Raw genomic sequence first — 27,588 nt, 5'->3', positions numbered from 1 at the left:
CAGATTCAAAATACTGATGCTGGCCTACAAAGCCAAACATGGAGTAGCACCATCCTACCTCACAGCCCTCATTACACCTCGCACTGCACCTCGTTTACTCCGAGCCTCCAGTACTGCTCGCCTGGTCCCTCCATCTCTGAAGGTAAAAGGAAGAGACTAATCTAGACTCTTCTCTGTCTTGGCCCCTCGGTGGTGGAATGAACTTCCCATTGAGGTCAGAACAGCTCAGTCACTGAGCACTTTCAAATGGCAGCTCAAGACCTTCCTCTTTAGAGAATTTTTAGATTAACTTGTAACCTTCTTATTGTCTTACTTATGTATAGAAACTACAACATCGTGAATAAAAAGATTGTATTCATCAATGCATTTTACAGTGACGTTACGGCATTTAGTAGACACCCTTATACAGAGTAACTTGCAAAAAGGAGTTGCATGGACAGTAAACAGAAACTTAGGTTCCTGCTCAGGTCTTGCAGATAATTGGGGTTTGAACCTGTAACTTTGTGGTTTCTCCTTGTGTGTAGAAGGGTCAAGTGTGGGGGGTGCCTGTCGAAGCCAAATGAGACATACTGTTCGTGATCATGAACTATATACAAAATAAATGTTGTTGGTTGTCATCTAGTTCAAATGTGAGAGTGTTGCCCTGCATGCATGCATCTTTCAGACTTGTGCCAACAAATTCGATAACATGTAACACGATGGTGGAAACAGGATGACATCCGGCATATAAAACATGCAGATAGATAGATAGATAGATAGACAGACTAGAAAATAACACACATGAGGTTATGTAGTAAATATATGATGGCAGCATTTCACACTCTTGGCTTCTCTCGGACACCTTTAGACATCAGAACTCTAAAAAAACACATTCGTCAAACATACTTTACATTCTCCTGCTACCAAAAATTCTAAACGTGTCTTTCGTTGGATTTTTCCAAAAATTGGAGGATTTCCAGATTGGCGACTCTTCAGCGTCCATTTTGAAAATAACACAAAATCCATCTACAGTACAGGTCAAAAGTTTGGACACACCTTCTCATTCCATTTACATTGGTAGATTCTCACTGAAGGCATCAGAACTCTGAATGAACACATGTGGAGTTATGTACTTAACAAAAAAAGGTGAAATAACTGAAAACATGTTTTATATTCTAGTTTCTTTGCTCTGACTACTGCTTTGCACACTCTTGGCATTCTCTCGATGAGCTTTAAGAGGTCGTCACTTGAAATGGTTCTCCAACAGTCTTGAAGGAGTTCCCAGAGGTGTTTAGCACTTGTTGGCCCCTTTGCCTTCACTCTGCGGTCCAGCTCACCCCAAAACATCTGGTTTGGGTTCAGGTCCGGTGACTGTGTAGGTCAGGTCTCCACTTTTTGTTAAGTACATAACTCCACATGTGTTCATTCAAAGTTTTGATGCCTTCAGTGAGAATCTACCAATGTAAATGGTCGTGAAAATATAGAAAACAACATTGAATGAGAAGGTGTGTCCAAACTTTTGGCCTGTACTGTATGTTATACGTAAAGTCATCCGTTGTTTATTTCTGCCACTATCGGCCAATTCTTAAGACGTTGGGTCGTTTCGTACACACACACGACAAGTTTGCAGCCAGTGCTTTAATGCCAGAGGACTGGCTAAAACCCGGGCGCCGTTTTTTTTTGTTGCTGTTGACCCAGCCTGTTGGGTCCGACTCGATTTCGTTACGACGCTTTATAAAGCATTACTTACACATAACCACAATTAGTTTTTTTTACACTGACAAAGCACCTGTATCATCTGTAGTGATTAAGCGATTTAGTATCGAATCTCACCAGCAAACACAAACCGAAGTCACAGTGGATATCCGAACTATGGTGTTTCTATAGTACTTCTATAGTTCGGATATCCACTGTGACTTCAGTTTGTTACAGATTGCATTGTAATATTACGGCATTCCTAAGCGTCATTAACAAAAACCAAACAAGTGAATTTATTGTTTGCAGCTCGATCGTGGATTCTGATTTGTTGATTTATTTATTAGTTATTTTTTCTCGGCGGCAGTGGGAGGGGCCTCCGTGAGTATCAGCCAATCCCGAGGCAGAACCCGGGCGAGTCGAGTGACGTCACAGTGGGTGGGACGCCGGAGGGTCCAGCTTTTCGCCGGTTGCTTCTCCGGCCGGACGGTGGTCAACGCGGGCTGCTGGGTTCCACTTCGCGCTCTTTCCCTCTTTGGCTTCACCGAAATTCCCTCCCGCGGGACCACGTCGCTGCGTCTGGGTGCGTATTTCCGCCTCACGCCGTTCGGCGCGAACTTTGCCGCACGGCAGAATATTGCTGCCAAAGCACAAAGACGCGCTCGCACAAAGACGGCGGCTCATGCCAAGCGACATGTCGTCCGCTTTTTAAAATGCAGTTTATTATCACCGCGAATAACGACCAGGCGCAGGGTCGTGTGAAATAGTTTTTTTTATTGATAAGCGTCTACAAAGTCCCGATGGTCATGAACAAAACAGCGGGACTGAATCTGTAATCTTTTGGTGGTTTGTTTGGGGTTTTTGTTGCGGGATTAGCTCTGAAGCGAAGTAGACAGATCCGCGTTATTACACTTTTTTATTATTACATTGCATTGTGCCGTTCTCGTCTCGGGCTCTTTATTTTACTGGTCCCGCCGGGTTCGCTGCGAACAGCGAGGCTCGGTTCACTTTAAAATTGTTCATTTTAAGGCGCTGTCCGCGGCGACGCGTTCCGAGTTTTGCGCGTTCGCGCTAAAAAGTTGCGCGCGCTTCCCCTTCCTCCTTACGTAACTGGAGGGAAGGAGGTGGCGAGTAGACGGGGGACAGTCGGGACCTGGACGGGTCGCCTGCGTCACACTGTGGTGAATTAAAGCTCGTGCGGAGCGACAGGGAGTCCGATCGAGTTCACGTTGAGCATTCTGGTCGTTTCAGCTACATACGAAACGCCCGGGCGCTGCCGCCACAAACTGGACTACTTTTACAGCATTTACCAGACGCCCTTATCCAGAGCGACTTACAATCGTTACTTACAATAGTTACAGGGGACAGTCCCCCTGGAGACACTCAGGGTTGAGTGTCCTGCTCAGGGACACAATGGTAGTAAGTGGGATTTGAACCTGGGTCTTCTGGCTCATAGGCGAGTGTGTTACCCAGTAGGCTACTACCACCCTACTTCCAGAGCAAGATAGCATCTAAGGAAGATGGACTAAAACCAGTGCCAAATAAAAACATGCTGCCGTAATGGATCATATGTAAGTTCTAGTGGAAGTGATTTGTGATTGTCACATGTGATGCACAGCACACAGTGAAATTTGTCCTCTGCATTTAACCCATCACCCTGAGTGAGCAGTGGGGAGCAGTATGGGGACGGTGCTTTGCTCAGTGGCACCTTGGCAGATCGGGATTCTGCAACCTTCTGATTACGGGGCCACTTCTTTAACCGCTTGGCCATATGAGCACTGATTTCTCTGTTATGAACCATAAAAGGTCCACTATCATGAAAATTTCACAAAGTAGAGTGATTGTCGTCGTGATACACTATAGCACACGGTGACACGACGAAACGTGACCTCTGGTGTAAACCACCCCCCTTGGTGAGCAGTGGGGACCAAGCGGATCTTTCTGATTACGAAACCCCATTCCGCCAAGGGGCCACTGAGCAATGCACCGCCCCCACACACTGCTCCCCGGGCGCCTGGCGTGGCTGCCCACTGCTCACCAAGGGCGATGGTCAAAAGCAGAGGACACATTTCGTTGTGTCACCATGTGCTGTGCTGGAGTGTTTCACAATGACAATCACTTCGCCTTCAGTGGGCAGCCATGAAAATTGCCCACAGGAGCAGTGTGTGGAGACGTTGCTTTGCTCAGTGTCAGCTTGGCAGATCGGGATTTCAGATCTTCTGATCTGGAATTGGGCCCCACAGTGGTGGCCTAAACGTAAAAGAGGTAGTGTGTGAGTCTTCGGGTGTCTGATGGCCTGTGGGATGATGCTGTTGCACAGTCTGGCGACGAGGGCCAGAATGCTTTGGTACCTTTTTTCCGGATGGTGAAGGGCCTTGAGGTGCGGTGGGTCAGCCGGTCAGAATGCTCTCAGAAGTTCCTCTATAGAGGGCGGGGAGTTTTTTCAAGTTTATGGCATCTGTGTAATTGTGGTATATTTTGTGGTGATTTTGTGGATGCATTGTATCTATGTTGGTGTGCAGGAGCCACCGATATCCAACAATAGGATGGCAACGAGTGACCCCGACAGCCAGTGCGGACAATCTGAAGCCCTCAGCTGGCTCAATGGTCAGCTTCAGACGAACTTCAGGCAACTGGACCAGTTATCTTCAGGTGGGTCAGATGGTCTGCCTGTCTCACCCTTCAGCCCGCCCATCCACCCACTGGTTCAGTCGTTGAAATTTGTACCTACAGGTGCTTGTTATTGCCAGTTGATGGACTGGCTGTATCCTGGGTCCATCAATATGAAGTCCGTGAAGTTCCAGGCTCGGACTAAAGCTGAATTTCTTCAGAACTACACCATCCTACAAGCTGCATTCCAAAAAAACAACATCACTAAGGTAATATTTACTCATATATGGGTTTAATAACTAATAGTATTGGAGGCGGTAATAGATGTGTAATAACCCTTATCCTACAGCCTGTTCCGACGGAGGAGCTGATTAAAGGAAAGTCCAGCTTCCAGTTCCTGAAGTGGTTCAAGACGTTCTTCCAGGCCAATCATAAGGAGAAAGAGTACGACCCAGTGGCTGCTCGCAATGGTCAAGACATGCTGGTCGAGACCCCACAGCGGCGTATTCCAAGTCCATCTGGTGAGCGTGAAAGCATGAAAGGAAATGTCTTCTCCCCCTGCAAATATTATGAAAGGTTTGGTATATGCGGGTGGTAGTAGCCTAGTGGGTAACACACTCGCCTATGTACCAGAAGCCCCTGGTTCAAACCTCACTTACTACCATTGGTTCCCTGAGCAAGACACTCAACCCTGAGTGTCTCCAGGTGGGTCTGTCCCTATAACTACTGACTGTAAGTCACTCTGGATAAGGACACCTGATAAATGCTGTAAATGTAGGCTGTAGATGAAATATGAGCTTATTTATTTTGTTAAGTGTTTGTTACCTTTCTTTTTTTTTTTTGTTACAGTCAGTAACAAGCTAGCATCTGATGACGAGGGCACTGAGGACGAGGAAGGTGCCACACATTCTAGGAGGCACATTGTTTATCGCCAGGAGTGGGAAAAGACCTACAGTTGGCTGAGGCCAAGTTTGATGGGAGAGACGTATGCCTACTGTAACCTCTGCAAGGCGAACCTGAGCATTGTGAACGCAGGCACGTTCGGCCTCAAACAGCACCAGAAGACCAGGCGTCACAGGGGTCAAGTTCAGGCAACTACAGGAGATGGCGGGTTCGCCTGTAGCCAAATTCTGAAGCGCTTCGTCCAGGTTCACTGCCTCGGCCGCGCCTCGGATGGGGGCGAGGAGGTGTCCGGTGAAACGGCGAGGCTCGTCTTGGGACCGCAGTACCCTGGAGACATAACATCTGCCTGCAAGCACACACCGTACTGCGTGTATATATATGGACGGGTGCGGTTAGGGGGTGGTGACCCCGTCTGTGTGGTGCTTGTGGGATATTTTGACGAGAGGGCCGCGAAGCATCGCATCCGGCTCCTTGACGTCCTCCACACCGGCAGCGACGTGGTCGGTGACTTGATGGACACCCTCGGAAGATTTGATCTCCCCGGCCACAACGTGGCCGCGTTTTATACCGACGGCATGGACGACCATTCGGAGGACATCGCCGAGGAGATGAAGAAGCTCAACCGCAACGTCGTGGCTCTTGGTGGCCTCTACAGCTTGGCAGATGCTGCTTGCCGTGCGGCGGTGACGGGACACTGCAGTGTGGTCCCGGGGCTCATTTCAGAAATCTACGCCCACTACTCCTCCTGCTCATCTCACAACGACAGTCTTAAAGCGCTGTTTTCCGGTGTCAGGGGACTCGATTCCGGCGTCGGCGGGCGCCTTGAGGACCTCTGTGTCCTGGTGACGAGGGTCTGTGAAATGTGGACAGAGCTTGCCTCCTACTTTGACTCGTGCGGCACGAGCGCGGCGCAGATCTGTGCTCAAATGAGGACCCCGCAGGTCAGGGCCACCTTCATGTTTCTCAACGTTGCTCTGGAGCAGTTGCGTTCCTTCCAACGGCGACTGCAGAGCCGCGACGGGACGGCACGGGCGGACCTCGTCCAGATCTTGCGCGAAGCGAGCGGGCTCTTGCGATCATACGCCTCCAGCTTCCTGTCTCCTCAAGCCGTGGTGCGTTTTCTGAAGGGCAGGGACCCTGCCGTCCTGAAAAACACAAAGTTCCATCTGCCCTGGACGGAGCTGAGCTTGTGTGGGAGCGGCCTGGAGGACTTTCTGATGGAGCAAGAAGCAGAGATGGCCGACGTCCTGGAGGATTTCCAAGGCATGTGTTTGTCGTTCCATGCCACGTTGACAGCAAGTGTGTTGGAGGGTCTCCCCCTGAGTGACGGGGCCCTCAGGAGCATGTCCCAGTTACTGGACCCGCAAGGCAGGTTAAAGGTCACCAGCAAGGCAGTGGCAGATCTTGCTGCCCAACTGGGATTAACCAGCGACACCAAGGAGTCGTCGGAGTTCACCGATGAGTTTCTGGAATACCAGCTTGCAGAGGAAGGAGAGGGTGAGGAGGATGGGGTTCCCCATGGAAACGAGCAACATGGGAAGCAGCCGGCACTAGAAGAACACTGGAGCACGGTCCTGAAGACCACAAAGCCAACCTCCATCTTCAGGAAACTCATCCTCAGCCTTTTGGCGCTGCCCTGTCCCCCACTGGAGGCGGACAAGGTGTTTGCCCAGGTAGACGAATCAGATTCTCAGGTTCAAAACACTGATAATTTGCAGTTTTGACATAACAATTTCAGCCTTTTAGGATTTCTGTATGTGCTACTACATGTAAGTGGTGATCATACAGGGCTCCAGGTGGCAATCTTTGCATGCATTTTTGGAGATCATACAGAAACATGAGGGACGTTTTGATCCACAGTGTTGCAAGTCTTGGTTCCGTCTCTCAAAAGTGAATGAGTTGTGTTTTATACAATATTTCCTACAATGTGTAGGCTGTTGAAAATGGCGGCGGTGCACATCTTAAAAAGACAACGTTGGAAACTGACCTGGACGAGACGAAGGAGGTGGACGTTGCCAACAACAGTAGTATCTCCTCCGAATGTGGCGTAGAATCTCCGGTCACCAACGGCAGCAATAAGGAATCTTTCAACAGGCCATTGAGTAAGTGAAGGATATGGAATACGGATGTTTCGGACATAAAGAAATTAACATTTGCATGTTTAATATAGTGTAATATGCTACATGCTCATGTATTAGCTATGAAAAAGTCAACGTTGGAAACTGACCTGGATGAGACGAAGGAGATGGACATCGCCAACAACAGCAGCATCATCTCTGAATGTGACGTAGCGTCTCCGGTCAGCAATGGCAGCAGGAATGAATCTTTCCTCAAAGCATTGAGTAAGTGATGGATGTTTTGGTCACAAAAAATAAAGTGTATTTTATTTACTAGAGAGAGAGAAATATCTTAATGTGCTAGTTAATAATAATGTGCTAGATATAGTACTGAATGTGCATGTTTTTGTGTATTAATTTTCCAACAAAATAAGCCAATGCTATTTATAGCATATTTGTTTCTCTACACAAAACTATCTGTACGTGAAAGTGAAGTGAAGTGAGACGCTGCTTTCTCAGTGTCAGTTCGGCAGATCGGGATTTGAACCAGTTCGGGATTTTAAACCTTCTGATTATGGGGCTGCTTCCTTTACCACTTGGCCACCACTGCTGAGATGGTCGGATCTGGAATTTGGCCCCTTATGTCGTCATGGACTCCCTGTTTGCATCAAACATTGTGATTGGTGAACTGTGTCGATGACGTCATTTCCAGCCAGACAGACCTGTTTTTTCTGTTGACATTTGCATGGTTATTTGCAGACATATTGACATGCGGGACTGGAACACAATACCTCTTTGCTTCATGATGACTTTACTGCTTTAGAATTAGGTTCAATTAATGAAATATTTTTTCTCTCGTTCTGTTTTCCAGAGATGAATAACTACTCTGCTGTGTTGAAGCCATGCGCTGTACACCTGCAAAGAGTGACCAGTAAGGAAGTTTGTACTCGGCCCCTTAAATCTCTTCTGTCTGCACGTGCTCAAGTTTCATTTTGGGAGATTTTCTTTTTCATCTGAACTAAACCGAGATTTGTCTCCATGACAGACGTAAAAGAGGGAGAAACAGTGTTGGTGAAGGATGTTGTCGGGACCAGCTCTGGTCTAGAGGTACGATCTGCCAACGATTGAATGCAAATGATAAACTGCGAGATCACATCAGCCTGAAATGTGAAACGTTGTACTACGTTGTCCTTTTTTAATGGATTCATTCTTGTGCCATGGCCCTCAAATACGTGACTATGGCAAGATATGTGAAAAGGTCTGAATTGAAAATGAGTTTGTCTGATTCATGGCTGCCACGTAAATACTTTCAGTTTTATTTTCAGCACCGTATGCAGTAATGTTGGCATTGCATTTAAAATGAGCCGTGCCTTTCTTCCGGAACAACAAGGACTTCTCATTACCCACCTTCTTTTTTAACCGCCTGTTTAATTCCTCTTAACTCTCCAACATTGCTGTCCTCACCATCATCTTCCCTTATTCTTCTTCTTCTTCCTCTGCTGCTGCTTTTTCCCTTGACCCTCATCACCTTGCTCTGCTTGTCCAGGAGCCTCCCAACCTGAGTGTGGATATGTATCTATCATCCTCCAGGGCTGTGTTAGGGGAATGAGAGGTCTGGAAAGCAGCTTGCGCCAGAGACCTCAGGCTCGAACCGTTTTTCAGGCCGGTCTTGGTACATGGGGAAGGGTGGAAGACACGTCCCCCAGTACGCCACCGCAGTCTCCAACTGCGCCGGTATGTACCTGCTGGAGATGTCCAGCGCTATGAATGGACTTGGAGAAAAAAAAAAACAACCTTCCCTACTTTTTTTCTTTTTGTCTAACCATCAAACCCTATCCCTCCAGACCTTCATCTTGTCATCCTCTCAGTTCCTTTTGTTTTTCAAATTCTTGCAAAGAAAATATTATACCAGAGGTCCAACCATGGTTACATTTCGTCCAACTCGGCCCGAGATTGGTCAGTTTCAGTGTGACCACATGCAGACAGTTCGGTCTGGGCACATCAATCTGGGACAAAAAGGGACAGCAGCTTGACAAGAACTCCAAGCTTCCTAAAAAAAATCGTGACCATTTGATTTTTCCAGGCTGAGCCGCATGCCTTTACATAAAAATAGCGGAAATATTTTCCCCCAACACTGCATTCGATATCTGGCCACCAATGTCCACTCGTTGTTATCCCTCTCTCCAGGTTGTGACACTGGTCCAATAGCCCTGGTCTGACCCTGGTGTTGAAGAGAAAGTTGTTCCGTACATTTTACAATAATTATGTTGAATTGTAGTATTGGTGTGCTGCATTGATTAAAACTTTTAATATTAGTCATTTCCCTAAAATTCTCCATTCTTTTGTTATACAGCGTTTTTGTTTCATATGATTTTTTTCTTCGGTTTCTTGTCTAAATCGCAGCTGTCAGAAACGGATTCGCCACTCAGCTCAAAGTCAGCAAAGAAAATGTATCAGGTAGCGATCTGAATTTTTGTTATGACCCAGTTGATTTTTGAGTTGTCGGAATGTTGAAAATCGAATTTTTTTTTCCTCTGCGCGCAGGACGGGCGAGGCTTCATGAAGGGAGAGCTGGTGTGGGGCAAGGTGAAGAGCTTTTCCTGGTGGCCCGGGCTGGTTGTGGAGTGGAAGGGCAGGTTCTCTGCCACGGCCATGCGCCGGGTCGAGTGGTTCGGAGACGGCATGTTTTCCGTGGTGGGTGTATTTTATTTTTCTTTTGTTGGTTTGGTGAGCGGCAGATCTGCGTTTTTACGTTGTCCAGACGTTGCCTTGACTTCTGTATCTCCTCTGTTTCCGGCAGATCTGTACGGACGCGCTGTCGCCATTCGCTGCATTTGCAAAATGTTTCTGCCAAAACTCGTTTGCAAGCCTGCCTGCTTATAAAAATGCGATATACGAGGTCCTTGAGGTAAACCACTGATCGTTTTACCCTTTGCCAGGGGTGGGGTATTTGGTATAAAAAGTGACACAAAATGCCCCTCCCTCCTGCGTCCAGCCAGTTTCAACCATAGCTGACAAGTGGGTTGTAGAGTGAACTGTGTTCCTTTCCGCCTCAGCTGGCAGTTGAACGGGCGGCGAAGACGTTCGACTCAAAGCCGGAAAACCGTTCAGAGGAACTAAAGGTTATGCTGGAGTGGGCCATGGGAGGATTCCTGCCCACCGGCCCTGACGGCTTCTTCCCACGCTCAGACGGTACCCTGCACTGTTGCCAAAATGTATAGCTTGTGGAGCACCACCCGCAATGATCATACAATGCAATATGCTCAAAGATTTGATTGTTGTAAAAATGTTAGGTGATATTATGGATAGCGGTGCAGGGTGTAACCTCTCTCGTCACAATCCGTCACCCAACAGATGAGGGCAACTGCAAGGAGTCGTCCGACTCGTCCATGTCAGACTACCTCCCTCCTGCAAAGAGGAAGTATGCCAGAAACCGGCAGCAGGTCAACCAGACGCTCAGCAGAGGTAACCACGATATCTGGCACCCTTCACCAGCTCACTTCTTTTCAGATCGTACATTGAAATTCACTGCCAGCTCCACATACATTCTTATTAATGTTGTCCTTTTCAGAACAAATGGTCCAGGAAATAAGGTCGAGAGGAGAAGACATTGAGGGTGAGTATCTTGGGCCACGTATGATTCATAAAGAGTGACAGTAAATAATATTTGTGTTTGTTGTAGATTTCTGCCTGTCCTGTGGCTCCAGGAACGCCGTGGTTTTGCACCCTCTGTTTAAGGGGAGCCTCTGCCAGAAGTGTAGGGTATGTCTGTGTTTTATTTTTGGTGTTTTTGTATATATATATATATATATTTACGAATCATTTTTCACGTAACCAAATGCACATTTTCATTTTTAACTGGTTATTTTAAACTATCATGCGAAGACTTATTTTATCTGAAGGTTTATTAGTCTATAGTCTGACCTATATATTTATTTATTTTTATTATTATACTTATCTTACTTTTTATTTTTACATTATTCTGCTGTCTTGTGTCTGTCTGTGTATGTGTAGTGTGGCAGTCACCACACAAGTAATTTCCTCCGGGATAAATGAGTGCTGTACTCCACAGGAGAACTTCTCTGAGACGCTGTACCGCTACGATGAGGACGGGTACCAGTCATACTGCACCGTGTGCTGCGCCGGCAGGGAGGTGCTCCTGTGCAGCAATAATAGTTGCTGCAGGTGAGGATCTTGCCGTTGCTCGACCTCTGCCACACCCTGCAGCTAGACGTCACGCATGTGTACACAACAAGACATACAATTTAGAAATGTACTTTAATCCATCACGTGTGTCTGTAATGTACTCTTAGAAATGGACATAAATTTAGGTACCTTTCTTCTTTCACCCTCACATGTCCCAGGTGTTTCTGCAAGGATTGCATGGACATCCTGGTTGGCCCAGGCACCTTCGACAAGATGAAAGAAAAGGACCCATGGAGCTGCTACATGTGCCTGCCACCCAACAGTTATGGCCAGCTACACCTGCGAGCTGACTGGAGCGTCCGCGTGCAGGAGTTCTTTGCCAACGACACCGCTTTTGAATTTGTACGTTTGGGCCATTGCCTAAAAAAAATCTCAGTGTCGTCTTTACGTTTACTGCATGTGCAAGTGAACACGATGAAATGTAACCTGCACTTAACCCATCACTCTCAGTGAGCAGTGGGCAGCCATGAAAGGCGTACATCTAAAGACCATTAACATCTTTGTGTTTTTCATTTTTGCCTTTTAGGAGCCTCACAGAGTCTATCCATCCATTCCTTCCCAAAAGCGGCGGCCAATCAAAGTCCTCTCGCTCTTTGATGGCATTGCAACAGGTGGGTACAATTTTTTATACCCAATTAATAGTTCGTTAAAGACACACAGATGAGTGATTTATGTGTCTGTTTCTCCCTCAGGTTATTTGGTGCTTAGGGAACTTGGCTTTAAAATTGAGCGCTACATGGCCTCGGAGATCTGCGAGGACTCCATTGCCGTGGGCATGGTCAAGCATGATCGCAGCATTGAATATGTGAATGATGTGCGAAACATTACCCGTAAAAATGTGAGTTTAGTACAAGCGACACTCACACACACACACACACAATGTCCATAGATGTAAACCGCTTGCATTTTGGACATTCGTTTTTCCTGCATGCAGCTGGCCGAATGGGGTCCGTTTGACCTTCTGATTGGTGGAAGCCCTTGCAACGATCTGTCGACGGTTAACCCCAATCGCAAAGGACTTTATGGTATGTGCACAATTGATTTGTCAAAGATTACTGTGTATAAGGTAAACTTTAAAGCAGTAATTGAGCATGTCAAATTCATCTGTGAAAATTAATTGTTCATTCATTCAGAGTACTAGAGTAATACAAGGATATTGGCAATCAGGACAATTTTTCACTGTTAATTCTGTTTTTTTGCAGAGGGTACAGGAAGGCTGTTTTTTGAGTACTATCGCATGCTGACCATGATGAGACCCCGAGAGGAGGACAGCCGTCCCTTTTTCTGGCTCTTTGAGAATGTGGTGTCCATGGCTCTCCACGACAAGGCTGACATCTGCCGGTTTCTAGAGGTTGGCGGCAATTGCAATTTTATTCCTCCCATCAGTAGAGATGTCCCACAGCATTCTGATCTTTGGCTCAGACGTGTTTGCATAATTATGCTGTGTGAGATTTATGAAACGTTAATCATGTTCATCCTGTTGGCAGTGCAAACCCGTGCTGGTCGATGCGGTCAGAGTAAGTGCTGCATACAGGCCTCGTTATTTCTGGGGCAATATTCCTGGCATGAACAGGTAGGTTTCGATACAAATCAAGAAGTGACATTGTGCAAAACGCACATGAAGGTCAATCAAAAATACTCACAACTGCTGTCTTACCCTCAGACCTCTGGCTGCTTCTTTGGATGACAAAGTGAATCTGCAGGATTGTCTAGAAGTTGGACGTGTAGCCAATGTAAGATTGCATTCTAGTGCAGATTCTATTAAAATTTACTGTTAAAAAAAATACCGATTCTGTATCTGTTGCTTTTGTTAAGCATTTTTGCCCCTTTCGACAGGTCAATAAAGTTCGCACCATTACAACAAAGTACAACTCCATTAGACAAGGGAAAAAGGGACCCCTGCCAGTCTCTATGAATGACAAGGATGACTACCTTTGGTGTACGGAGATGGAGAGGTAAGTGTCTCCCCTGTGTGCTTATGCATTTTTGCAATATGTATGCAAAATAAAAATCAGTGCATGCTTGGTCTATTATGCACCAATAACCTACATTATGTAATGATTTAATGGCGCAAACATTAACTGGATTGATGTTTGCTTTTAGAATCTTTGGATTTCCCAAACACTACACTGATGTGAATAACATGGGACGGGCTCGGCGGCAGAAGGTCTTGGGTAAATCCTGGAGTGTCCCTGTGATCCGCCACCTTTTAGCACCACTCAAGGATTACTTTGAATGTGAGTGAGAAAACAAGCGTCTCACGCCCAGGACTCCCTCTCCAGGCTACGGAAATATTATGTTCTGTGATTTCCATTTAATTTTGCCTGACTTCAATGTCACAGATCTCTTCATTTTGACCACATGCCCTTTACATTTGCGGCATTTGGCAAGTGCCCTTATCCAGAGCGACTTTCATGTTTCATGCCCTGTTATCATGTCTTCTCATTTAGGTCACACAATCTGTTTTTTAAGTTTAAATTATTGGCCTTTTATTTTTCAAAGGGCAGACAGGAACCTACCTCGGTCCTTTTTCTATGATCGGGTCATCCGAAGAGGTGCTTTTTAAAACGTATATTTATAAAATTAAATGAACACAGACGAATAATGCTACAGGATGCTGAGTCCACTTCTTAAGTACTGTTAACATTTTTTGCTATTGTAAAATTGTTCATTAACATTTTCTCCCCATATTCTTTGCATTGTACTGTATTGTACTGTTACCTCTTTAAGTGCCTGGAAATCTGATTTCATTAAGACATTGTCAACAGTTTTGAAATCATCACATTAGCCATTAATTCTTAGAAACATTTTGTCTTTGATAAACCAAATGCAATTTGTTTTGATAGTGGTTGTTATCTGTGTTCATTTTACGGGATTATTCTGCGTTTGGGGTGGGAAGATTAATAGTCTGTCAACTTTGCGATTTAACTCACTCGTAGCCTTTTGCATAATTGTATTGTTTTGAATGCATGTGTTCTCATGGTCTATTGTGCAGCGAAGACAGCAGTAAGGCATTAAGGGCTTTAAAAAATTTGTATATATGTGTTAATATGTGGAGTTTTTTATTATTCCAAGATAAAACATTTCAGGTTGTACTTTAAACTGCACAAGCCTGAACAAACCAGCAAGGGCCCATACCGGGTATGTGCTGCTAAGTGCAGGAGAATACAGCAGGTTTTACTTTTTAAACCCACTCACAGGAACTTGGTGCTATTTCTGGTTTTTAATAGTCTGACATCGGATTTTTTCATCCGTGCATGTATAATTTGTGATGTCTGCTGTGTCATGTTCTTGTCATATAATGTTTGGTTTTGTTTAGGTCTTTGGTTATAAATAAAATAACTGCACCTTGTTCTGCGTTTGCAATGCAACACATGGTAGTAGCAATACTTTACTAATACACTATAAAAATAGCCACAGGTTTATAAGACAATATCTATTAGTGACACAAGTTATTAGTTATCTGATTCCTTATTCTTATAATTGTGAAACATTTAGCAAAATATCAAAATTTAATATTAAGTAAGCAATCCAATCTTTACAATCGGACGATGTAGTAAAAGAACGACTCACGTCGTGCTGCTTTTCCATTCAAACGAGGCCGAAGGCAAAGGGGCGGGTCCATTTGAGCGAGAGTGAGACTGACGCCTGCGCTGGCCAATCCCTAGACGCGCCTATGAGTGGAGGCGTAACTGGGCGTCGTCCTTGAATGCAAAAAAGGGGGAAGCGACGCCCGCACCACGGTGAGAAGGGTTCACGTTTTACAAAATCCCCTGAAACTTTGGCTGAACTTTGTGGAACTGGTTTAGATATTTTATTTTACAGCTCATTAATTCATTAAGGTTAGTTGGTCGTTTTGTGGCACACAATCTTTGAATGAGCTAGTTAATGTTACTGAACTACCTAAAATAGTTAGGATAACTAGCACTGAATTAAATTGTAAACTTGTATAGATACTTATAGTTTATTCCCAGCGTTACACGTACGTAAAAAATTCTCAGTCTGAAGGAAATATTTTATCTATCGCAATGTTTTTTTCATCTGGTGTTGAATTGGTCGCTGTGAATTAAATTTGCAACGATTCACGTTTAACATTTTAATCAAGCAACGAATCGATCTCTTGGCCAAGCCGCTTCCCCAAATTGCGTTTAGCCAGCCATGCAGTTCTATGCGACGGGTCTGGAGTTTGGACAGGTCGCCTTTGTAAATCGCGCTCGATTTGCCACCCAGTTACCCGGAGATGGCCGTCAACGTCTACTCGACGTCGGTGACTTCTGACAACCTGAGCCGCCATGACATGCTGTCCTGGATCAACGAGTCCCTGCAGCTGCACCACGCCAAGATCGAGCAGTTGTGTTCAGGTTGGCGTTAGTTGGCATCTTCTTTTTTTGTACTTTTCTTTTCTTTTTTTTCCCCCCCACCCGCAATATTATGGTGGAAATGACATACAGACTTTTTCTGCAATTATTATTAGAATTATTTTTTCTCCCTTTGGCTACTTATACACTAACCCGAGTTCGTGTGGCGCAGGTACTGCGTACTGTCAGTTCATGGACATGCTGTTTCCCATGTGCATCCCGCTGAAGAGAGTCAAGTTCGCGGCCAAGCTTGAGCACGAGTACATCCACAATTTCAAACTTCTGCAAGCCAGCTTCAAGAAGATGGGGGTCGACAAAGTGAGTTGTGGTGGCGGCCAGCTTTCCAAAGCTGAGTTGCCGGATGAGTCCTAAAATCAAACCTCTGGACTTTCTAGATCATTCCTGTGGATAAGCTCATCAAAGGCAAGTTCCAGGACAACTTCGAATTTGTCCAGTGGTTCAAGAAGTTCTTTGATGCCAACTATGATGGCAAGGAGTATGACCCAGTGGCTGCCCGCCAGTGTCAGGAGACTACATTGTCACCAGTTCAGACCACAGTGACGACCAGCAAGCCAAAGAAACCTTCCACCGGTGGGTTTAGATGCAGCTAACATATAACAAAAGAAAAACCTGAAATTATTTCTTTACTAATCAAACTTGACATGCTTCTTTTGTTTAGAAGGACGTATCATGAGTGGATCCAAACCCACAGCCCCTGTTGGTAAGACTGGGTTGGGCTTTTCTTGTCTGTACCACACCGTGGCTTTTTGCTGGCTCACTTGTCATGTGGGGGTCGGTCGTGGTTTTGGGGTCAACTTGATTGAATGTTGCAAAAGCTCTGACCCCAGGCCTGAATAGGCCACTTCACCCTCTTCTGACTATTGGAAAAGTTCAGGATGAAAGTCGTTTAACATGGCAGTCACTCATCATAAGTCAGCATGCCTTCAGAGATCTACAACTGCGGTACAGTCATGAAATTCCTTCTTCACGGGGTCTCCGATTCCAATCATGTCTGTTCTCCGTTGTTGTCCCTGGCTGGTGGAACAACCTACCCTCCTCCACACGACTAGCTGAGACTATCACCACTTTTAAGAAGAAGGTGAAAACCCTCTTATTCCAAAAATATTACAGACAAATTTAACACATACACATGCATACACATTTAACAAATAAATACAAAATGTATAAATACATTATAATTTTTCTTAGTCTAGCACCCAACACTCTCCGAGCATGTTCTTCAATGACAAGTCTAAGCCTTATCAGGGCTCTTAGTTTGTATACTTGATATTCTATAGAAATCGAACGAGAATTGCTGGTGTCTTCCCATTGTAAGTCGCTTTGGATAAAAGCGTCTGCCAAATAAAGTAAAGTAAAAGTAAAAGTAAAGAATGCAGGTGCCTCTTCTGCACCACATTTCTAACAGTAACTCAACATTTGCATTTTGCAGATGCTCTTATCCAGAGCCTTTTTTTAAGCCATAAGAGGCCTTTTTAATTGAGGCATTTTCCAAACAGGAAGGTTTTTAGTTTGCATTTGAAGATCCTTTAGTGACTCCGTGGTTCAAACATCTAGTGGAATTTCATTCCACCACCTAGGAGCCAAGACAGAGAAGAGTCTAGATGAATACCTTGAGAGATGGCAGTGCTGGAAGATTGGAGGATTGAGGTGCAGAGCGAGGAGTAATGAGAGATCTGAGGTAGGAGGGTGCTGACCTTTCCTTGGCTTTGGGTGGTAGTAGCCTAGTGGGTAACGCACTCGCCTATGAACCAGAAGACCCGGGTTCGAATCCCACTTACTACCATTGTGTCCCTGAGCAAGACACTTAACCCTAAAAATTGCTCCAGGGAGACTGTCCCTGTTACTACTGATTGTAAGTCGCTCTGGATAAGGGCGTCTGATAAATGCTGTAAATGTAAAATGTATTGGCATTTTGAATCTGATGTAGGCAGCTACAGGACACCAGTGGAGGTAAGGTAGGCATGGAGTGGTGCGGGAGAATTTGGGAAAGTTAAAAAAAAAAAAAAAAAAAAAAGTCATGTTTCAGCGTTCTGCATCAACTGCAAAAGTTAAGAGGCAGACCAGCCAGTGAGTTACGGTAGTCCAGTTTTGAGAGGACCACAGATTGGACAAGTTTTTGCATAGTTTGTGTTAAAGATGGACAAACCCTCCAAGGGAGATTGTCCAGTGAAATGTTGTGCTGAGGAATAAGCATGGGCTGAGTAGTTCAGTATTGCTGGGGTGTAGATGAACAGTAACCCGTTCGCCCATATATACCACTATGCTGTCATTTTTCAGCCATTTGTGATTCATAATAGCTACAGGATGGTTGTCTGGACAGTATGTCCTGGACACCACACCATTGCCTTTCTGGAATGAAATTGGGACAATTCTACCTGTTAATAATGTAACTGTTCACACCCACATTCCCTGTTATTATCTGCAGATATAAAATGCGTGTATAGAGCAGAGATGGGGACTCCAGTCGCACTGAATGACTTGTGACTCGAGTCTGAGTTGGATGTTGTTCCGTGCAGGTCAAAACTCACAATGTTCATTTCATGGAATTATTTTATGTAACTGAGTGGAAGGCACATGCAAAAAAAAAAAATATATATATATTCTGAATATTTTTTTTTTAAATTATATATATATATATATATATATATATATATATATATATATATATATATATATATATATATATATATATATATATATATAAATATTCAGAACGCCAACCCCCACTCTCACGAGAGCACATTGGCGACTACGGGGGGGATAAAAGTACATTACTATAGCAGACACACTGATTTTCCATTCCTGATAATATGCCCAACGTCATGCATGTGCGCAGACACAGATTTCAGATCAACAATTATGCTGACTGCAAGTTCACCTGTGCCATTTGTTATCGCATTTGGTTATAGAACCTACACACAGGCAGCTAACAAGCGAACAGCCTCTTGTAAAGAGTTTGGAGTCAGTATAAATTATGCCGGCTCAACAACGGAAACAGATGGGTCATGTAGAGGATAGGCATGTAGATTAGAGCTTCATTTTTTTTTTCCTTCCAAAGTTACCATTTTAATTTAATAGTTCTTACTTTACCTGTAAGTACTGGCGTCCCTTACTTAACGCATAGGAGTAATGAGTCCACCTGGTCTCCTAAAAACTCTGTTCAGCTGTGTTATATGTTGCCCAGGATATTGCGTGCCCATCCTCCCAGGGCTCCATATTTCCTGCCTATGGAGACGGATGCAATGCAGTACATCTAAGCTTTATGCTTAGAACATAGTTATGTGTCATGCAACTTGAAGTTTCTTCACACAAAGGAAGCATATGGCGGATATTCAAATGGTATTGGTAAAACAATTTATTATTTTGCTAGCTAATGCTGTTAGTGAATAGATGTCAAATGGCACTGTATGCTGCCTGTAAAGAGTCAGTTGTTTGAATGAGCATTCTCAGCGCCCTCTGAGTCGAATATTCACTAACCTGAACCCTCCCAGGCTCTGTACAAAATAGCATAGTCTACTGCAAAAATGCAATATGGTCTAAACAATATTGGAGCAATGCAGTTAACATGAAACAGCAGCTTTCTTTCCAACATCTTGTCATTTTTATATAAATGAAAATATTATTAGCCAAGCAAGTAAATTTATTTACATGTTCCCAGCACTCTGAAGTGCATATTCTGATCTATTTTGAAACTGTATATAATAATAGATGATATAGTACAGTACATGCTTTTAATCAAAAAACATACGCCAGTGCACTATTATCTGCAGAACGTTCATTTTTGTCATTTGATACTTGACTTGGACTTGAAAAAAGTGACTGGTATAGATGGCACTGAGGTTGGGTGTTGCTGGTTTAATTTTGTTCTCTGTGCATGTAGACCTGCATGTTGCAAGGTGAAAAACAATTCAAGCCTGACCAAAGAGCCAATTATCTTTGAAACATTCTTGTTTGAGCGTTTGCATTAATATGGGTAATTCCTTTTTTTTGGATTCCAGCTCCTCAGCGAGCATCAAGGGCCTCAACTGCATGTAGCCGTACAACCGCGCCAGGCAACAAGGACCCAGGGCTAGAAGAACTCAACCAAGAGGTTCGATTGTTGTATTTTACAACCGATAGTCTGTAGCTGTGTGGTGTTTGGTTGATTGGGAATCTGAAGCTTCCTGCATAAAGGAAGATTTCCCCCTATTATGAAATTTGACTTGCTTTTATATCGGTGTTAGTGTTCCTCTAATACTGTATCGGAAGTCTCTTTTCAAAATCACATATAGCTACATATGTGCTAATCCAATCAGCGAGCAACTACAATGCTTCACACGTTTGGAAGCCATGAAGAAAATGTTTTAGGGGAGGGGTGGGAAATTCTCTGGGCGGACAAAGCATGAGAAACAGGAGGGAACCTTTCCCCTTTTGTAGACATAAGGGGACAAATTCCAGATCCGACCGTATGAGCTGCAGCTCTGTGAACGGCAAAGCAGTATGACCAAAGCACTCTTTACACCTATCACCATTTGTAGCTACTACAGGAACATAGACAGGCTAGGGGAACTCGTATTAATGTTAAAAAATAAATAAATAAATCACATTGTGAAATTTCATAATAGGGGACCTTTAATACCTCCATATTAGGTTAGTATGCTGAGGACCAGCGTTCAGGACCTGGAGAAAGAGAGGGATTTCTATTTTTCCAAACTGAGGAACATTGAGCTCATATGTCAGGAACAAGAAGAAACGAGTGACCCTGTTCTTCAAAGGATATTGGATATTCTGTATGCCACAGATGTGAGTAAATTTATTAGTTTAACATTGACCACCAATTTTTAGGATTGACCTGATTTTTTCTTTTTTTTTTAAAGGAAGGATTTGTTGTTCCTGAAGGTGATATGGTTGAACCAGAAGAATTTTGACTGAATCCGACAAACTTCACGATTTACCATACATCTAAAAAGTAAAAAGGCCAGATCGTTATTCTTTGCTGCTTGATTTTTTTGGCTTTTTGGACATTTTTGTCTTATTAACTTAGCACTTTTGCAGTTGTGTCCACATTTTCACATATTGTGGTGAATGCATTGTTGCACAACTGTATTCAAAATGTGAAATCTACCTTTCAAGCCTTTTTTGATCTTTTAACATTCTGAATTGGCATGTCTTCTGATCATCTATGTCACCTGTAAGGGTGTCACTTTGCAAAGTTTTTGTGAGCGCTCTAATAAATTGTTTTTCAGCTGTTGTGCATCAGCTGTCATTTGTATTTGCCGTGTGTGGTTTTCCCCCCAACGCATTATGATCAGTTTTTGTGGCTCAGTGTGTAGGTCTGTGTAACGGTTCCTCTTTTTTAGTCTCTTGTGACCGGAAATGTGGGCTGTGCTTCCTCTTGATTACCAAGCAGAGCAATACAACACCATGTGTGTTGAAATATAATAAATGGGTCCAATCCAATGTTGAATTTAACTGATAGTAGCACAGAGAAAATGCAGAGTGTGCATCAGCTTTGACCTCCTTTCAGGATTTTTTAGTGCAATTTCTGTGAGGCTGGAGCTATATGTTTATGTAACTCAATGTTTTGCACAGATTTGGCCAGACCAAGTTCATCATGCAGAGCCATCATTAGCAAACAAGTAACTGGAAATTCGATTATAAAAAGAGAACATGGCAACAATGAGAGGCCATGAGAAGGGGCTGTAGCATTTCCATATCCACTCCAGAAGCCACTTGCTATTTTCAAATCTCGAGAAGGGATAGTTATTGATATAGCGTTTGCACATTCAACAACAACATCTATGTAAATGTAATTAACATGTTTATGTGATTAACACCCCCACACTATATGCAGGATATTTAAACCAGAAAAACATTTGTATTCGCACATTTGCGCAAGTGATCAGTCATTATAAAGTTCCTTGTTTAGTAGAGACTAAACCTCGCCGGGGGGTCGCTTATATTTAGCGGATATGGCAACCGGTGGCCGGGGCTACGTGTAGTTCCGCGTTGTACCGATAGATGTCGCGATTGGCGAGCTGATTGGCTCTGGGAAAGGGTGACGTGTTTCGCCGGCGATCGGCAAGGTGCTGTTTATATTCGGTCGAGGTATAAGTTGCCCGAACCACCATTCGGTCGAGGTGTAAGTTCATATTCGTTTGCATTAGAAACTTCCTGCTTAGGCCCACATTACTCACAACTACGGCAATTCCATTAAGATTTCGACGTTTCGTCCGGGAAGGTCTCACTATCTGGAGCTACGGCCGCAGCCAACCGCCATGATATCCGCGCAAACAGCGTCGAGGCTTTACGCGACCAATAATTCATATTATTATAAGTCAGAGTAGTGGGATTTAACATTAAAAGTTAGGATCATGGCTCAACAGTTGCTTTTGTAACGTTCTCATTTTGTGCTTCGGACGGAAGGGGCGCACTCGAGCCAAGACGCGGTTGTTTGGGGCATGTCGGAGAACATGATCAGCCGATGGCGTCGCACGAGTGGCCACCCTGTGCAGCCCTGTACAACTCCACGTTCAGACAGGTGGGTGTGACACCAGAGCTGTGGAAGAGAACCACGACTGGTTCTAAACATACAAAGACCAAGGAGGAAGGACACGTCCCAATGGCGGAAAAGGTGAAATAGGTGGCCATAATGCGTGATGATCTCCTGCAAGTAAAGGCCTACAGATGGAGAACAATGTCTCTTCTTCTACACGCATCATGTCATTGTTTCATGAAAATGAAATTCTGCAGTAATTTTAGGTAAATCAATGCTTGACATATTACATATGTCATAAAGAGGTGGTTGTTTTGATGAATGCTTTAAAAACTGGTTAAATTTCATGATAAGAGTGGGGTTTTTTTGTGTTCACCCCTTTCCTTTTGTACGGGCGCGGCCTAGGTCGTGAGTGGATGTCATGGCGGCACAGTGAGCGTGTGGGACATCATGAACGGACAGAAAGTCCAACAGTTCCAGGCTCATGGGGAGCAGGCGGTGAAGTTGACGGCCATGGCCTTTGACGGGACCGAGCAACGCCTCATCACCGGGTCCGAAGACGGCGCGCTGCGCTTCTGGGACTTCACCAATGGGACGCTGCTCACAGAGCTGCCCACCGTGCAGGAGAGCAAGGTGTGTCGCTCTGGAGAGACGAGTCTTCCGTCAACAGTGTTGCTGGTGCCTGGGAAACCCTGGTGCAATGTGCTTAATTTGCATATGTTGTCATAGGTCACCGGGATCCACCATAATAACCAGAGGGCGTATGTCTCTGGCTGGAGTAAGCAGGTCACGCAGTACTTGTAAGTGTTCTTCGGCCTTTCCGTCCCGGCCATCGAATGATGGTCTTTATATTTGCACTCTACTTGTCTGTACAATTTGTGTCCACCAGTGAACCTAAGGGGGACAATGACGTTGTCTACCGTGTGTGGAAACGGCACCACGCCGAGGAGATCCACGCGATGTGTGCTTATGCAAACAAGATGCTGGCGACCGCTTCGCGCAGTGGCGACGTCATCGTGTGGAACTTGGACTCTGGCTGTGCCATCTGCCAGTTTAATGTCGGAGAGAACCCGCTGCCCTGGACGCCCGTTCAGGTGACTTAGGGGGCTGATTTGCTAAAGGTTCTTCACCGCTGCAAGCCATGGCTGAAGCTAAATGAATTTGAAAGTCCTGAATACAGATCAGGGGTCCCTGGTCTGCTGGGGGAAAAATATGCATTTTATACACACAAATACAGTCACTTATCTGTTTATTTCATTACGTGCAGAGGAAACATGACGAAGTGAAAGACCCCTCGAAGACTACATACCAAAAACCGCGGAACCCAGGACAGCGTGGCATCTCCGAGGAACCGCAAAAGGCCAGGCTGGCTGTGGAAAAGGCATTCTAATTATTTATTTCAGGGTTCCCACGGGTCAGGGAGTTTCAGTAGAGGCATTTCCAGCCAGGGAAAGTCAGGGAATTATCAGGGAATTTGGTTAATAGCATATATCGATAGCTATTAACCACCCGATAACCAAATTTTAAGATATTTTATCATTTTGGCTCACCCAAAATGATAAAATAAAAGATGCATGTAGAGGATGTCAGAGATGGATTTGGTTTGTTCCATTCAACTCTCCAAGCTGGCGATATTCTAAAACAATGACATAAATGCAGTCTCGAATTCTATAACGCCTTTAAACGCCCTTCTCTGCTCAGCACCCAAACGTTATATTGGACATTTCTTCATACGGGAGGTCATGGAAATTCTGCTTTTTGGTCAGTGAAAGTCATGGAAAAGTCAGGGAATTTTTAGTCTGTATTTAAGTAATAAACATTAATTGTGACTATTCACTCTTCTGCGAAATTAACTTCAGTCATCATGGAACTCAGGGGCCAAATACCACTGTCATATTTTCTCATATTAGTATTGAGCCCCTGTATTGCTCTCTTGTCTTCACCAGGTTCTGTTTCTCAGCAGTCGTGAGAACCGGCCGGATACCGCCATTCTGCTCGTCAGTGCCGCCAATGGCTACACCTACGCCCACTCTGTCCATCCTGAAGGAGGCCTGTTGGGTTGGTTCCACCAGAAGGAAGGGTCGACGGTTTCCTCCATGACCACCGACTCCCGCGATCATACCCTTCTGACCGGTGACAGCCACGGATACGTGGCGGTAACGCGCAAGTTGAGGGAAGAAACTGAATATGAACCGGTTTTGTTGGGATTTGTGACGTTTCTCTTACTTCTCCTTACATGCATGCCCCGGGCAGCTGTGGGATATCAGAAAATACTGTTACCACATGCGGAGTGATGAAGCCGCCCCTTTCAAATGCCAAGGTCCCGGCAGACGTGACGTGGATGAAGATGTGAGCCGACACGCCCAGGCTAACAAGTGTTTCTTCTGCATTACTTTGCTGCCGGTGTGTTTATTATGAATCATTTTGCATCAGGTGGCTAGTAACCGGAGAGTACTCCTCAAACCCCCGAACCTCCTGAACTCGTGGCAGGGCCATCTTAATGCCGTTGTCCATCTGGAGGTAGTTGAGAGCTTCCAGCTCATTGTCACAGCAGGCGTGGACTGCAGCGTTCGTCTGTGGACCATCGCTGGCGAATACGTTGGTAAATGATACTGATTTAAGCCTATTATTATTGAGGTGTGCCATCACAGTTTGACGTGGTGCTACTGTGACCTTGTCCATCGACAGGCACTTTTGGGACGGACAGGTGGTGCTTGTACGAGCCTGACACCCTGTCCAGAAGACTTCCCGAGGGTCTCAAAAATGGAAATCGGTCCCGCTTGAGGTGGCACAATTCAGCTTTGTGATCTTTTACGTATGCCCAGGTTCATTTGCTGTGAGGGCAAATCCAGTGTTTGTTTCCAAATGCATATTTCATTCTCTATTAACCCAGTAAATACAGGTGGATTCCGTGACACTTCCCTCTCTTTTATTATCTCAGCAGCGTTTTGTGCTCTTGTTTCAAAGAAATGGTAAATCATTTTTTAAAAGATGATTCGTAGAACAAAACTGCGTATGGATAAGCAAAGTGATTTGTGCAAGTGGCAAAAAGTGCGTTCCAGTGTCTCGAAAGTGAGCTGATCAGGAGACACCGCTGCCCTTCTCCCAGGGCTTCGACACCCTGGACAGGCGCGACACGGTGGGCGCACTGTGACAGGGTCGGACGTCCAGCTCCTGGAGCCCTGGGACCTCCTCGCCCGCCTGGACCCGGCGGAAGACCTCGGCGAAGGAGAGAGGCTCCGCTGACGGGCACCGGACCTCGGCGCGGCGGCGAGCCGTCCACTGCACGAAGCCGTCGAGGTCCACCGGCTCCACGAACCTGACGAGAAAACGCGCCGGGTCCGTCAGCGCAGTAGAAACACGGACGGATGCATCGTTGTTGCTTTTATTTTATTTTTACGTACCGGTTATAAAAATATATCTTAACTTGCAATAAATGGTCCGCGTTGCCCTCCGAGCCCTGAATGCTCTTCAGTCCGCGCTGGAAAGCTGCATTGCCCTCGAAGTTAAAGGAACTGAAGCGCTCGTACACAGGCTCCATTTGCGCCCGTTGGTTTTCTTAAAATTATTATTATTATTATTATTATTAATGTTCTTATCCGTGTTTCACACTCGACAGCCGCACATTGCACGCCGACGGGCGGCCCACGTTTCCGCATCCGTTTACGCCGATTTACGTCAAACAGAAACGGCGCCCCCTGGGGGAGCAGCGCGGAACTGGATTCGGGCTCCTGGTTATAACCATCACTACGCGCCTCACGGCCCTAATAATACATTTCACCAGTTCTGATAGTCCGTGCAAACGAGCACACAGCTTGTAGAATTAAACAAGGACAGAACGGTTAGGTTCGTTTCTGTATCTGCAATTTGCACTTCTGTCTCGAAGTACTAACTTAGTTTCAATGCACTGCTCCCTATAGTATGTGCAATGGCAGTAAAACTGAATGTAATCTAATCTGCATGTTTATTTGAACCGTTCGATAACATTTGCATTGCAGTTAAACCTCTGTAGTAACGCTGAAAAAAAGGTTAAATAAGCGCACACTGTACTGCAAGGAAATGCATGAATGTATGTAGTCGTCGTTAGAATAGAATACAATGGCTCTTATTGTCACTGTACGCACGTACAATGAGATTAAAAGTCCAAACTTCTGCCCTGACCTGTATGTCTGTACTGTACATCGCGATCAGGCCAGTCCCGCGAAACCACGTGACCGTGCGCGAAATATCGCGAGACCTCGCGGCTCCCCTCACTACGTAATGTGCCGTGCTGCTTATGGCGGCGCTGGTGACAGTGCTGAAAGCTGTTGGGGTGAGTTTAGGCCGCTCGACACAAACACGTCCCCGCATGTTGCGTTCGGCTTTGTCGTCGTGCAAGTTTGTTTCGTCCGGCCTCGCACAAGGACGTCCGTGACGTTTATTTTTTATTTTTTTTAAATCCGACCAACTCGCGGCCTGGGTGGGGGCAGAATTTTTCGCGGCCCCCCCCGCCTCAGAAATCCGGGCGCCGCGTTCGGCTCTCCAGGCGTTTTTTTTTTTTTTTCGGTCTCTTTCGCCGCGAGTGTCGAGTTTTGTCGTGTCGGGTCCTGCGGCGTGTTGTCCTCGCCGGGCTGGGAAACGTGTGAGTCCGGCGACGCGTTCCTTTGTTGTCCCGGCCCCCCCGAATCTGACACCTCGCTCCTTCTGGGTTGTCGCCCTTTTTTGCTCCCAAACGTCCGTGTTTTCGCCAGAGTCACTCACAAAAAAACCAGCAACGTTACTAACGGAAAACAAGGACGCGAGTGTGAGTAGCTAATTTATCCGGCGGCGAGCCGCGTTGTAGTGAAAGGGCGCAGGCCTCAGGTTGGCGCGGACGGCGTGGCCGGGCACGCTAGCGTGGCTCTCCGAGCTTTTGTGGTTTACCGTCGTCAGTTTTTACCCGCGACTCGAGGCAACGAACGCTTTGTTTCGGGAGTAGCTTTGCAATTTGTTAGACCACACAAGCCTTTTTTTTGTCGTTTTCGCTTTTCAATGAGCAAATATATTTATGGTACGAAAGACAAGAAAGCCACGTTGAGCGTTCGAGATTCTGCATGGTTTCAAAGTACGTTTTACACTCACAAAATGACTTTTTTTTTTGTTGTTGTTTCGCCTCAGGAGTTTTTGCTGGTATTTTTTTTTTTCTTCCATTTTTAAATGTTTTAGGGGGATGTTTCCACACTACTCTGCACTAAAATGGACCAATCCCGCTTTCTGTGTTTAGTGGGTGGACTTGGTTTATGGAGTTGCCAGGTCCATTCCCCCA

General features: G+C 45.3%; 2 protein-coding genes across 9 annotated transcripts; both read left to right on the top strand.

Moving 5' to 3' along the window:
* Window positions 1-2,122: 2,122 nt before the first annotated feature.
* dnmt3ba (DNA (cytosine-5-)-methyltransferase 3 beta, duplicate a) lies at window positions 2,123-14,802 on the top strand. Of its 2 annotated transcripts, none has more exons than XM_028992893.1 (27): window positions 2,123-2,257; window positions 4,197-4,326; window positions 4,408-4,553; window positions 4,634-4,805; window positions 5,134-6,860; window positions 7,121-7,289; window positions 7,386-7,529; window positions 8,116-8,175; window positions 8,290-8,351; window positions 8,835-8,978; window positions 9,648-9,701; window positions 9,789-9,938; window positions 10,045-10,152; window positions 10,301-10,436; window positions 10,599-10,709; window positions 10,816-10,860; window positions 10,927-11,006; window positions 11,317-11,429; window positions 11,609-11,792; window positions 11,977-12,061; window positions 12,143-12,288; window positions 12,385-12,475; window positions 12,653-12,801; window positions 12,938-13,023; window positions 13,114-13,183; window positions 13,287-13,405; window positions 13,554-14,802. In XM_028992893.1, exons 2-27 carry the CDS (start codon window positions 4,221-4,223, stop codon window positions 13,693-13,695), a joined length of 4,599 nt encoding a protein of 1,532 aa, XP_028848726.1. In that variant the 5' UTR covers window positions 2,123-2,257; window positions 4,197-4,220; the 3' UTR covers window positions 13,696-14,802. The 2 variants fall into 2 exon arrangements, with proteins under 2 accessions (XP_028848726.1, XP_028848727.1); XM_028992894.1 differs by lacking the exon at window positions 2,123-2,257 and adding an exon at window positions 3,240-3,245.
* A 376-nt stretch (window positions 14,803-15,178) lies between these two features.
* LOC114797802 (microtubule-associated protein RP/EB family member 1-like) lies at window positions 15,179-25,721 on the top strand. Of its 7 annotated transcripts, none has more exons than XM_028992909.1 (11): window positions 20,686-20,777; window positions 22,235-22,349; window positions 22,710-22,937; window positions 23,034-23,104; window positions 23,194-23,398; window positions 23,572-23,685; window positions 24,251-24,460; window positions 24,558-24,653; window positions 24,738-24,906; window positions 24,993-25,089; window positions 25,434-25,720. In XM_028992909.1, exons 2-11 carry the CDS (start codon window positions 22,293-22,295, stop codon window positions 25,456-25,458), a joined length of 1,272 nt encoding a protein of 423 aa, XP_028848742.1. In that variant the 5' UTR covers window positions 20,686-20,777; window positions 22,235-22,292; the 3' UTR covers window positions 25,459-25,720. The 7 variants fall into 7 exon arrangements, with proteins under 7 accessions (XP_028848747.1, XP_028848748.1, XP_028848742.1 ...); XM_028992908.1 differs by lacking the exon at window positions 20,686-20,777 and adding an exon at window positions 21,826-21,950 and having other exon boundaries at window positions 25,434-25,719; XM_028992910.1 differs by lacking the exon at window positions 20,686-20,777 and adding an exon at window positions 21,833-21,916.
* The last annotated feature ends 1,867 nt before the right edge of the window (window positions 25,722-27,588 follow it).

Source organism: Denticeps clupeoides, chromosome 10, assembly GCF_900700375.1.
Source record: "Denticeps clupeoides chromosome 10, fDenClu1.1, whole genome shotgun sequence".
Lineage (NCBI taxonomy): Eukaryota > Metazoa > Chordata > Actinopteri > Clupeiformes > Denticipitidae > Denticeps > Denticeps clupeoides.
The sequence above is the reverse complement of the archived record's forward strand: the minus strand, read 5'-3'. Positions and strand labels throughout refer to the sequence as shown.